This window comes from Culex pipiens, chromosome 1 (genome assembly GCF_016801865.2).
Source record: "Culex pipiens pallens isolate TS chromosome 1, TS_CPP_V2, whole genome shotgun sequence".
NCBI lineage: Eukaryota > Metazoa > Arthropoda > Insecta > Diptera > Culicidae > Culex > Culex pipiens.
The window spans coordinates 16461639-16475195 of record NC_068937.1 but is presented as its reverse complement, the minus strand read 5'-3'; the positions used below and the strand labels follow the sequence as shown (position 1 = coordinate 16475195).

The 13557-nt window shown below is 43.7% G+C and overlaps 1 protein-coding gene across 3 annotated transcripts in view; it reads left to right on the top strand.

The window, feature by feature from the left end:
- The window catches only part of LOC120422463 (centrosome-associated protein CEP250), a 29650-nt gene that overhangs the window by 3045 nt on the left and 13048 nt on the right, over nucleotides 1–13557 (top strand). For all 3 annotated transcript variants that reach the window (XM_039585913.2, XM_039585912.2, XM_039585914.2), the window contains exon 3: nucleotides 7231–12435. In XM_039585913.2, the coding sequence (XP_039441847.1) occupies nucleotides 7231–12435 (5205 nt within the window). The remainder of the gene's footprint in view (nucleotides 1–7230; nucleotides 12436–13557) is intronic.

The window sequence follows — 13557 nt, the reverse complement described above, 5'->3', positions numbered from 1 at the left end:
TGTTTTTTTTTTGCTGTTTGACTCAAACTTTATTGGGGCCTTCCCAGAAGAAGCCATCTTGTGTCATTGGTTCACTTCAAGTAATCTCCATACAATTTTAACAGAAGTTCATATAAATATGGTACGTAAATATTCGAAGATCTGTAACTTTTCAAGGAATTTTTTGATTGATTTGGTGTCTTCGACAAAGTTGTAGGTATTTATGAGAACTATTAAAAAACAGGTTCACGGACAAAAAATTGGTATTTTAATTTTTTTAGTTTTTTTGTATGTTTTAGGGGACATCTCGCCTCTTTTAAGCCATTCTGAAGTATCGATCAAAATTTTGTCGAAGAGTTATGATTTTTTTAAAAGTGATTTATGTAAAAATTTACTGCACTAATTTTTTATGTTAAATCGAATTTGCCATCTGTTGTGTACCCGGGGCCTCTCTCGACCTGAGTGCTACCAAGGAGTACAGCGAGTCGCGAAATTGTGGGAAACCAACACCATCGAAAAGTACTTTACACATTTTTTGATAAAGTACACCGTTTTAAAAATATATCCATTCAAAGTTAAATTTTGCCAAAAAATCCGCTTTTGCTTTTTTAAATGTCCATTTCTAAAAATATTGAATGTTTGGAACTTTTGAAATGTTAGTATTTAGAAAATTTCACGATTGTTTCATTTTTCTATATTGAAAATCAGACCATTAATTGCTGATATATAGGCATTAGAAAATGGAGGGTTGTTTGGGTTAGACTTAAAAAAACAATTTTCCTGTTTCTTTTATCCGCTATATCTCAGCAACCAGTGGTCCAATCTTCTTAGACAAAATAGTAGGAAATTTTCTGAACTTTTCGAAAAAAAATATTTTCAGGAATGGACAATCATGGACACTATTTAAAAAAATAAAATAAAAACGGAACTTTTCGGACAAAATTTAACTTTGAAGGCTATATTTTTAAAACGGTGCACTTAATAAAAAATGTATAAAGTACTTTTCGATTGCACATTCGATTTTACATAAAAATGAGGTCAAAAATTTTTAAGTACCTGATTTATTTGTTTTACAAAAATCACTATTTTTAAAAAATCATAAATCGTCGGCAAAATTTTGGTCCATACTTCTGAATTGTTCTTGTGAAAATGATTTCAAAACTAAATATATTTTTTTGATTTCTGTTTCAATGACGTTTAAAAGTTGTTACCTGGATTTTTTTTTTTAGTTTTGTGATTTGAACTTATTTTCCTTGAGGAATACATTACAATTAGAGAGTATTTAAATAATCCTTTTTATCAATGTTTTCAAAATAATAGTCAAGTAACTTTTGAAACATTTAAAAATAATTGGAGCCGGAGTCGGAGTCGGAGCTAACCATTTGTTGAAAGCTGGAGTCGGAGTCGGAGTCGGCTAGAGTTTGTAGGCCGGAGTTGGAGTCGGAGTCGGAGTCGGATCGAGCTGAAAGCCGGAGCCGGAGTCGGAGTCGGCTAATCTCAGAAAGCCGGAGTCGGAGTCGGAGTCGAAGTCGTTTAAAACATGACCCGACTCCGCAGCCCTGGTAAATGGTTAAAAAAAACTATCCAAAATTTGATAATTTTTTATCCGACTTTAAGGAATTCATCAAATTTCTGCCTCCTTAATCTCATTAAACAAACACATTATATGTTACCCTGAGCACTTGATCAAATTAGGCGTTTGGTACGGTATGTCCACGCATCCTTTCTCGCTTGTAGATTATGTGGAATGTGTGCTCCGTTCATATAATCTTCACTGCGGTTAACACAACGGAATAGGGCTGGCCGCTACTATTTTTTGCAATAAATTTTCTGGAGATTTTTTTTAAAATGATTAATTAAAATAAAATTATTGTACATGGTTTGTAACCACCCTAAAAGTTGGAACGGTAACTTAAACTCGCTGGTTCTCGGGCTTAGCTCAACCAATTGGAACAATTTTTTTGAGTTAATTGTACGGATGTCTAGATAATCCGAAAACTTTGCAGAATTCGATTTGATCAAATCTGTAATTTTTGCAATCAAAAACATCGTTGCCACTTTTTTTCTACCCAACACATCTCTAAAGTTCAATGTTGCAAATGAGTGATAGAAGAAGCGATCATTTGATAATCTCTGCCACCAAGACATCTGAGAGTATCGGCGTCCGTCACTATAGCTTGTGAGATCTCTTCTTTTGTCTCGTGATTGACAGCGATGGCGTTCTCTCTCTCTCTATCACTTCTTCTGTTTTCCTTGACTGTGCGCTCTCCTCATCGCTGAGACTCTCAATCTCTCCGAAAACTGCAATAGACAAATCCAGCGAAAGCTCAACGCTGCTTTTTGATGGTGAGAGATTTGACAGCTCCCATACTAAATGTCTCGATTTTCATACTTTTTGTTAATTTTCTTTTAAAATAAAATACTTAACATATGAAAACTATATATTTTTGGTGCCCAAAATTCCTGCTGAATCGAATGGTGTACTTATCTCGATTGCAAATTTTTCGAACAGTTTTTATTTTAATAATATTCTAGACACATTTTGTACACCTAATCAATCAATACTTTTATCATAAATAATCATTTTATTGCTTAAAAATTGAGTTTTCCTGAGCTCCCATATTCAAATAAATGGAAGCTGTCATTTCTAACACCATTGGCCACCTAGCGGCCATTTCAAACTGGATTCGTCTATGGAAGAAGACGACGATTGGGAGCCGACCACGCTTGACGTCCCGTTAAACTACGCGCTTGCGAAATTGGTTTTGCGACGGCTTTTGTGGTTAAACGCAGTTGCGGTGGGATGATCGTGAAAGCGGGAATGATAGAGAAAAGGAGAATTTCAAACGCGAGTGTGTAAACACAAAGACGTATTCGGCTTTGTTCGGCGCAGAGAATATCAGTTCGGAAAGAGGAGCAGCTGTATTTGGGGTGTAGGTATTCAGGCTTGATAATTATAGAAAGAGCTCACATTGCATTTTTTTTTTAAATTTTCAAGCTAAATAATTGAAAAATAATTTACTTGGTTTATGACAGTACAAAACTGCAAAATATCTAATAACACAGTTCAACAAAAAATCAAATGTTTCTTGTCTCTGAGACGAGTATATGTGTTCCTAGTAGATTTTTGTCTGCTGAATCCGAATCCGGGTCCAGAATTGCTCCAAATGGTCTCAATTTTGAGATACACCCGTTTGAAATGTTAGTTTAGGCCAAAATTAGCTACTTTGTCGACTATTTTACAAAAGAACTATTGAATAAACAAATAAACCAATACATGTATCTTAAAGTTCACGTTTTCCCCATTCTGAAACACCCCTGGTTTTTTAAAATTTGATTGTTTCTACGCATATTTATAGCCATTTTAAAATAAGAATTTGACTTGCATGCAAGTTGGAAAAACTTGAATGAGAACCAACTGAAAATATAATTTTAAAATGGCTATAAATATGCGTAGAAACAATCAAATTTTAAAAACCAGGGGTGTTTCAGAAAGGGGAAACGTGAACTTTAAGATACATGTATTGGATTAGTTGTTTATTCAATAGTTCTTTTGTAAAATAGTCGACAAAGTAGCTAATTTTGGCCTAAACTAACATTTCAAACGGGTGTATCTCAAAATTGAGACCATATGGAGCAATTCTGAACCCGGATTCGGATTCAGCAGACAAAAATCTACTAGGAACACATATACTCGTCTCAGAGACAAAATCTTGTTGGACTGTGTAATCAAATACGCTTCTTTTTAAAATTCTCTTAAATTTAAAATTTTCTGAAATTTTAAATTTGATTTTCTTTTAGTTTTTTTTGTACTTTGGAATTTCTTTTAGTTTTTTTTTTTTTTTTTTTTTTGTACTTTGGAATTGCAGGCCAAGGGTGAAATGATACCTTTTCGGTTGACACCCGGTGAGGAACATCCTGGAAGGAGCGGAACTACACCCGTAGTGCTGTTAGCTGACCTAGACCTTGGTCAAAACAGCTGCTCTGGTTCCTTGCAAGTTACCCATTTTCTTACCTCCACGTTGGCTTGGTTTCGTCATCATGATGACAACACGTGACCTTGCTGGTGGCCTGTGGAAACGAACTCGTAAACCTTTGACCAGCGAGGGTCAGAGTAGAGACGGCCAAAAGAAAGGGATGCGCAATGTGGGAAGGGAAGATTGTAGACGGTATTGTTTTGATTCACAGCATGTTGAGTTAACTGTTGTGGATGTACCTGATACATCGCAATACGGGGTTTCTCTTCTTTCCACTTTCAGCTACTATCTATCTTCTATTTCTTTATTATGTATAACTGATTTTCTAATTCTGCTTCTGTTTACTATCCACCATTTTATTTTGATTGCATGATCTTTCGTTTCTCTTATTTTCTAATACTAATGCATCTTTTTGTTTTGTTTTGTTTTGTTTTTGTTTGTTTCCATTTTCATGTCGTGTCTGGGCCTGCGGTTGGAGAACGATTGCACCACGACAACCACTTTGGAGTGATATTATCACACTGGAGACAACAGCAACAACATAAGAAACCCTGATGTCACTCAGGTTCACGAAAGTAACTGTATCGATATTTTATAGTGTTTATATTTTACTAACATCCCTTTCTTTGCAGAGCATGGACTACATCATAAAGCGGCAATGTGGGAAAGGGAAGTAATTTGTGATTGTAGAAGGTATTGTTTTGATTCACAGCATGTTGAACGAACTGTTGTGGATGTACCTAGAACATCGCAACTCGGAGTATCTCTTCTTCTTATCTCCAACTACTTTAGTCCTTTTTCACTTATCTGTCAAGTCTCCTCTACTTTATTTGCCAGTTTTAACTGCTATGTGTTTTCCCTAACATCCCCAATCGGCTCCTGAAGTTGTCATTAATGCTATCTAAGCTTATATGATATTATTTATCCTTTATCAGATAGCTTTTTTCATAAATTATTGCCTATATTTTTAATCTACTTCATACAGCTTTTACTCTTCTTTCCTTCAACATACACTTATTCTTTCAGTATCGAACTTTATGTAGTTTGCTTTCCTTTATTGTCTATTGTTTTAATCTACACCCTTTTCTTCAAACAAGTAAGGTTTGAGTCTTTACTCAATATATTGAATGATCAAAGTCACACACAACGTTATTGTACTTTTGGTAAATTTTTGAATAACATGCTTAGGTTCAAAACATTGTAACAAAACACCGCGACAAAAGAAATAGCAACAGATTAACACGACTCAACAATAGGGAAGATTTCAGGAGAAAACAATATACAGTAAAATAACAAATAGTTTTTGAATTGAAACTAAAAATAAAACAGTTTTTGCTTTAATGAAAATTGGTAGGCACACTATAAATGGTTAGGCGCTTATACTTACATCAAACCCTACGTAATGTACCACCCCCGGCCGAGTTAAAATGCGTAACCGGAAAAGAAGGTGTGCATGCCTGGCACGAACACTCAAAGCGTGTTCTAGCGTGCTGCTCGTACTGACTCAGAGCAAGGGTGAGATGTAGGTGTAAGGGCAGTGCGTGTTCGTCGGGAACCTGGTGCATAAGATCGGTCAAGGCCCGTTCTTACACTGAAAATTGCGAATTGCGAATAGTTTTTTTTGTACTTTGGAATTGTTTTCTTGAATTTTTGAAAAGAAAAAAAAAACGTTCTTGTTTATAAATTTAATGTTTTTAAATTTTAGAATGTTTGAAGCTTAGATTTCAATTTACATATTCTAAGTTTGCTATTTAAAATTTTCTAAACATTTTGAATCTCTTGATTTTTAGTTTTCCCTGCCTAATTATGGAATTTATATTTTTTCAAATTAAGAGTTTACAAATTCTGGATCTTTAGATTTTTTTTTAATTTTAGATTTCTAATTTTTTAAGTTTGAAAAAATGAATTATTTTAGAATTCAAATACTAAATGAGTTGTGACTTTCGTAAGATTTTTTTTCCCTTTGGTTCACATTGGATTTTTCTGAAATTTCAAGATTCCGTTTTTTTTTTGAGGATCAGGATCTTCTGGATTTCAATACTATTACAGTCCAGACTCGATTCTCCGAAGGCCTTGACAAAATTTAAATTCGGATAATCGAATCACAAAAAAAATGTTGTCTTATTTTTTTATTGTCGAGCTTATGTATGACCCCTAAACTACTCTAAAGTGATTTAGAAATTTTAAATTCAAGATGGCGGCCAAAGTGGCGGTTATGAAATATTGAAAAAATGCTCTTTTTAATTTAATAGACAATAAACCATTAAAATTTGACTAAAGTGGGGTCGCAGAACTCGACTTTGATGTTAAAAGTAAGAAAACAAAAAATACGAAAAATGTGTTTGTTCGTAATTCGATTATTCGAAGTCTTATACAAATCTTCGAATAATCGAACTTCGGATAATCGAACTTCGGATAATCGAGTCTAGACTGTATGTCGAATATAATATTATTTAAATGTTTAGTAATTTTCCCTCGCATTCAAATTAGCAAATCTGAATTATTTGATTTTTACTTTTACTTTCCTTTCGAACTCCGTACTAGCCTGAAAAGAGATAAGAAAAGTTAAGGAGCTATTAGACTATGGCCAACAAACAAACAAACTCGCACTTTTCGCACTTTGACAGTTTGCCAAACTCGCGAACAAGGAAACAAGTCAAAATTCTCGGATTAGTTTTCAAAAAGCCGTAAGAGCCATTGGTAAACAGAGTCCTTTTTGCATCGGTATTCGACCTACTTACGAAAAACCAATAATAAAAAGGCTTGAGATTGTTCATCTTCACGTCCTTCAAGTGCCCCAAACTAAAGATACATGAAATTTTGTTTCATTTTGGAGAAAAACGAAAACTAGTGTCAAAGGTCACGGTGGCTCTTACGGCTTTTTGAAAACTCACCATATGCAGGCTGACGTTTGTACAAACAAATCCAGGCAAACAAACAAAGCAGGCAAACTGTCAAAAAGTTTGTTTGTTTGTTTGTGATAGTCTAATACGTCCTTTACAGGGTGTTATGTTACAGACATGACCATTATGACAAAGAAAATTGTTAGATCAAAAAAAAAAAAACAAACTAAAAATTGATTTTAGAAAAACCTGTGAAATTGGAATTGATACAAAAAATTGTCGAAATCTTTCTTTTCATAACCAGTATTGAAAACCAAGAATTTAGCTCAAACTCGCACGATTTCACAAAGAAAGAAATTTTGTCGATTCAAAAACTTTTTTTTCTTTTTGCATTAAAAATCACTCAACCATCCTTATTTTTCTCCCTGCAGATCAACTACCGCAACAACCAGATCCTGGTCCTGAAGGACAAAATCTGCGAACTGGAGGGCTCGATCGTCACGCTCTCCGAATGCCTCGAAAAGCGCGACGAAATGATCAAGTACCTGCGCGAAAACTGCGAAGACCTGCAAAACTTTATCGACGAGAACCGCCTACAGCAGCAACAGCAGCAGGGCAACGGTTCGGAACCGACCCGTTCGGGCGGTGATCTTCTGAACACCTCCTGCGACATGCTCGAGTTGAGCTCAACCGGGACGACTGGATCGCTGATTAGTCCGGAGAATATGGCTTTTGCGGTTGTGGACGTTCAGCTGAAGGAGAAGGAGGCGGAGAACGCGCTGCTGAAGCGATCGCTCGAGATGATCGAGCAGGAGAAGGTGCGGGTGTCGGCGCTGGTTGGGCAGTTCTTCCGGCTGTACGGGGATGTGGTGGGGAAGTTGCCGGTGGAGAGTGTTGAGGGGGGTGGGTTTGTGGAGAAGATGCAGAGTTTTAAGGTGTGCTATGAGACGCTGTTTGAGGAGCACGGGAAGTTCCGGGAGGGGAAGATGGAGCTGGAGGAGCGGAACGAGGCGTTGGAGGAGGACGTGAGGCAGTTGAGGGGGGAGTTGGTTGCGGTGACGGGGGTGTTGAGGAAGCTGGAGAGCCACTCGGCGGAGATTGAGAAGGAGTTGGGCGCGGTGAGGAAGGCTGCTGGCGAGTATCAACGGTTGAGTTCGGAGAAGGAGGAGTTGTTGGTGAAGCAGAAGCGGGACTACCTGAAGTTGATCGCGGAAAAGGACACGATCAGTGGGGAGCACTTGACGCTGAAGGTGGAGCACAACAGCTTGAAGGGAGAGTACGACACGATCACGCAGAAGATCGACTATTTGATGGTTTCGTTGAACGAGGACTACGAGGGAAGTGACTTTTCGTCGTGGTTCGACAAGATGGACGAGTTGAGGGAGCGGCTGGCGACGCTGAAGGACGAAAAGGAGCGGCTGGAGACGATGAACATGAAGATCTTGATGGAGAAGGTCGCGCTCGAGAAGGAGATCAGCAACGGGGAGTTGAGCAGGGTGAAGCTGGAAGGGTTGAACTCGGAGGCGGAAGCCAAGATCGCTGCGCTTGAGGTACAGCTGAAGCAGGTTCGGGAAACTCTTGGTGAGCGTGAAGCCAGCGTTGAATCTCTGGAGAAGCAGAAGGCCGATCTAGAGGAAACCTCGCAGAGTCTCTCCACCGAACTTGAGGAAGCTCAGAGCGCCCTTCAAGGAGCACTTGGCAAGCTGAAGTTCAGCGAAGAATCGCTGCAAGTTACGCAGGAGCAACTTGCCCGAGCAGAGCAAGACTTGGTCCAGGCTAACGAAGCCAACGGCTCCGCTGAAAAGCTGCTCGAAGAGCAGCGAAGTACGATCCTCAAACTCCAGGAATCTCTTCAACGAAACTCCGAGCAAGACGAGGAACTCCTGCAGCAGATCGTCTCCCTCGAAGAAGATTTGCGCAGCAAATCGGAGCAACTCGACCAAGTCAGCGCGAAGATCGCCGACCTCTCCAGCGATCACGCGCAAGCAATCGAGGAAAAGAACCAACTAGACCAACTCAAAACCACCCTGGAGCAACGTCTCCTCGAGTCCCAAACCAAGAGTTCCTCCCACATCGACACGCTCGAAGCGGAGCTTCGCAACCTACAGCAAACCCTGGACCATGCAGAACAACGCGATCGTTCCCAGCAAGATCAGCTGGCGGAAGCCCGCGTCCAGCAGCAACTGCTCACCAACTGCAACGACGCCCTCCTCGCCGGCATGAACGTCCTGCAGGACAAGATCGCCTCGCTCGATCGCCGCTACAAGTCCAAGAACGTCGGCCTGACCGCCAAACTCGATCAGATCGCCGACCTGCTGAAGAAGCTCTCGGCGGTGCAGTATAAATTGAGACTGGAGAAGAGTTCGCTCGAGGATACCGTTGAAGAGCTGCGGCGGGAGTTGGAGGTGGCGAAGCAGCGGACGGAGTCGCTGGAGGTGAGCGAGAGTACGCTGAAGGAGGTGGTTGAAGGGTTGCGATCGGAGAAGATCGCGTTCGAGGAGGAGCTGAGCGACGCGGCGGATCGGTTGAAGCTGGAGAGCAAGGTCGTTGAGCAGTTGAGGGAGGATTTGGAAGCTGCGGGAGTGGAGAAGACGAGTCTGAAGGAACAGCTTGACGGTACGATCAAGTTGACGGAGCAGCTTAAGGAGGAGATCAGCGCGGAGGAAGCGGGTCGATCGCTTCTCGAGTCGCATCTTGCGGAGAAGGCCGAGCAGCTGCGCGACCTGTCCAACGAGCGTGACGAGCTGGAGATCAAGTGCAGCAAGCTGGAGGTCGACCTGAAGGACACGATCAACACTTTGGAGACCCAGAAGCAGCTGACCGCCAAGACTTCCCAAGCCAACGTCGAAGTCGAGCAGCAGCTCGAAGCGATCCGCTCCAACTTGATCGCGGTGGAAGCCGATCGCGATCGCGTCCAGCAGGAACTCCAGGAAACCCTCGACGAACTCAACGCGCAATCCGCAACCGTCTCCCGACTCTGCTCCGACAAGGAGCAGCTCGAGCAGAAGATCCAGGAACTCGCGGAAGCCCTGACCGCTACCCGACAGCGCAGCTCCTCGCTCCAGGAGTCGCTCGATCGCGAGCAGGAAAAGTGCGAAGAGCTGACCTGTCAGCTCACCAACCTCAACGCCCAACAGGGCGCCGTTGCGCAGGAAGTCACGCGCCTCACAGACGAGCAGGAAGAGCTGCTGACCGCCCACGAAGCGCTCAAATCAAAGCGGGACAGCTTGGCCGAGCAGGTCGAGGAGCTGACCGAGTCGGTGGCGGTGCTGGAGGAAGATCGGGACACGCTGCGCGAGGAAAAGTGCCGGCTGGAGGCGGAGTGCGAGCGGGTTGACGGGGAGCGGGAAGCGCTCGGGGAGCAGTGCGGGAAGTTGCTCGGAGAGCTGGCTCGGAAGAACGAGGCGGTTAGGAAGTTGGAGGAAGGGGTTAAGGGATTGGAGGGGAAGCTTGGGGCGATGATCGAAGAGAAGCTGGCAGTCGACGAGAAGGTTCGGCAGCTGGAGGAGACCAACCGGACTTTGGAGGGAGCGCTGTCGGAGAAGGGAGCGGTCGAGGGGAAGGTCGTTGAGCTGGCCAAGTCCGTGGAGCAACTACAGGCGGAGAAGAGTACGCTGGAAGCGGACAAAGCCGCGTTGAACAAAGAGATTGAAGATCTGAAGAATGAGCTGAACACGCAGGAAACGTCCAAGAAGCAGCTTGAAGAGGAGATCGAGACGATGCGAAGCAGTAACGGAAGCTTGACGGAAAAGTTGGAGCAAGTTACCGAACAACTCCAAGAAACGTCCAGCAAGGTCGAATCTCTGGAAGCAAACGTCGAGGAACAAGCGAAGATCATCGCCGCAAAGGACACCGAACTGCTGGAGAAGAACGCAGCGGTTGAGGAGATCCGGAAGAACCTGTTAGCTGTCGAGGAATCGATGCAGGCGAAGGTCGAGGAACTGACTTCCGTTTCGGAGCACTTGCTGGTTAAAACCAAGGAGCTGGAAGCGGCTCAAAGTGCGAAGCAGGAGGAAGTTCTACAGCAAACGGCGTCGATCGCGACCGTTCAGAAGGAGTGTCAGGAGACTCGGGAACAACTGGAAGCAGTGCTGGAGGAGAAGACGAAACTTCAGCTTGAAATTGAAAGTTTGAGCGCTGAACTAGACGGTCGCGTCAAGGAAGTCGGCGAAGCCGAGAGTGCGATCAAGCTGAAAGATCAGGAGATTCGGACGACCGTTGAAGCGTTGACGGCAGCGGAAGCTGCTTCTGCTGAACTTGTTCAGCAATTACAAGGAGTCAAGGCGGAGAGGCAGACCCTGGAAACGCAGCTGGAAGCGCTTCAGCGCGAACTGGACAGCAAGCAGCAAGACCTGGAGCAGTTCTCAACCAAGCTGACCGATACGGAAGACTCGTCGCAAGCGCTCGACAAGCAACTCAAGGAACTCCTCACCGTCAAAACCACCCTGCAAGCGGAAGTCCAGCAGCTAACCAACCAACTCGCTGAACAAAAGAATCTAAACGAAACCCAGCAAGCAACCGTCCTTGCGAAGGATCAAGAGATCGCCCAACTCACAGCGGGACTCGACCAGATCAAGACGTTCCAGCAGCAGCTCGAGGAGAAGGTGACCGACTTTGAGCAGGTCGTGTCCGAAAAGGACGAAGTCGAGACGCAGCTGGTCAAGGCGCAGAACGAGCTGGAGCTTCTCGGTGAAGAACGATCCAAGCTCGCGACGGAACTCGAGAAGCTCACCGAAGAGAAGGCGGACGTCGATAGGCGCCTGATCCAGCAGCTTCAGGACTACGACACGCTGAACGAAGGCTTCATGAGCGAGCGGGACGCCAAGGAGACGATGGTTCGCCAGATGAAGACCCTGTTCGACGAGAAGCAAGCGGTCAAGTCGCAGCTGACGGCCAAGGAGAAGCAGCTGGAGAAGCTGAAGCGGGAGATGGACGAGCTGTTCGGCAAGAACAAGCAGATGGACTCGCTGTCGCACGAGCTGAACACGCTAAAGGTGGAGAAGACCGAACTGGAAGCGAAGAAGGAGGAGCTGTTCGAGGCGATCGAGCACAAGGAAATCCAGGAGAAGGCGCTGCAGGAGAGCGTAGATCATCTGCGAGAAAGCCTGAAGACGAAACAGCAAGAGATCGAAGCGCTCAACTCGGACATGAGCAACCTGAAGGAATCCCTGCACAACATGAAGATCGAAAACAGCAAACTCAAGTCCGCACAGGAACTCCAGCAAACCAAGATGCTCAACCTGGAGATGAAAAACTCCGAGCAGGGCAAGAAGATCGACCAGCTGGAGGCGACCCTCAGCAAGACGGAAATCAGCCACCTGGAAGACAACACCAAGGCGACGTCCCTCCTCAAAGAACTCGAGCAGTACAAGCTGTACGAAACACGGCTCGTACAGCTGGAGGACCTGCACCGCAAGGAGAAGGAAATCAACGCGCAGTGCGTGCGCGACAACGACATCCTGAGCGCGAAGCTGAAGCGCAACCGCAAGCAAACCGAAGAGAAGGAGCAGCAGTGGCTGCTCGAGAAGCAGAAGCTGCTGGAGAAGATGACCGACAGCGGCAAGACGGCCGAGGAGAAGGTCAAGGAGACGCGCATCGAGTACGAGGGCAAGCTGGAAAAGATGAAGGAGAAAATGGTAAGTTCCGCTTTTATGTTTTTTTTCTGCATGCCCACTTCATATCATCCATATCTGCACGCCGACAAGGCGGGCGCCGTTATTGATCGCCACCACTAGAGACAATAGTAGCACTTGAACAAGCTGGAAAACCTCATTCGAACATTGCATGCTTTGACGTTTGCCTAATCGCGCTTCTTCCTTCTTCCCTCTTCTTCCAGATTGTTCAGTCTACTATTGTCTCTAGTACCACTACCACAACTACCAAGCTGGAAGTGTCGATGGCTTCTCCTACGGCTTCGATGCCACAGCAAGAGGAAGCGGCGGCCTCGCCAAAGCGAAGTGGTGGTGGTAGTCGCTGGCGTCGGGCCCTCTTCAATGTGATCAAGTACCCGCTGATCATCATCGTGGTCAACATACTGCTGCTCGGGTACATCAAGCGATCGCTGGGCGATGCCGAGCTGGAGTTTAGCTTGAGGCCGGCCGTGCCGCCGTTTCATTGAACAAATTGGGCAGCTTTTGTTTTGTTATTGTAGTTTTATCGTACATTTTACACTTTTTGCTGTATTTTTTTAAATTTAGGTAGGTTTGTTGAATAAAACAAAATTTTACACTAGAAAGGGTTTCTAATGTTGTCCGCCTTTTGACTGCCGTTTGAAGAAGGGTTTCCAATCACAGATGTTACAATCAAGCAATCGAAGTAACCCGAGAAAAAAGCCAGAATGCTTAACCAAAGTTCTGAAGGAGATGGATCAAAACAAGCCAGAATGCTTAAACAAAGTTCTGAAGGAGATGGATCTAAACAAGCCAGATTGCCTAACCAAAGTTGTGAAGGAGATGGATCAAAACAAGCCAGAATGCTTAACCAAAGTCGTGCTGGAGATGGATCAAAACAAGCCAGAATGCTTAATCAAAGTTGTGATGGAGATGGATCCAAACAAGCCAGAATGCTTCACCAAAGTTCTGAAGAAGATGGATTAAAACAAGCCAGAATGCCTAACCAAAGTTGTGAAGGAGATGGATCAAAACAAACCAGAATGCCTTTTCAAAGTTCTGATGGAGATGGATCAAAACAAGCCAGAATGCTTAACCAAAGTTGTGATGGAGATGGATCAAAACAAGCCAGAATGCTTAACCAAAGTT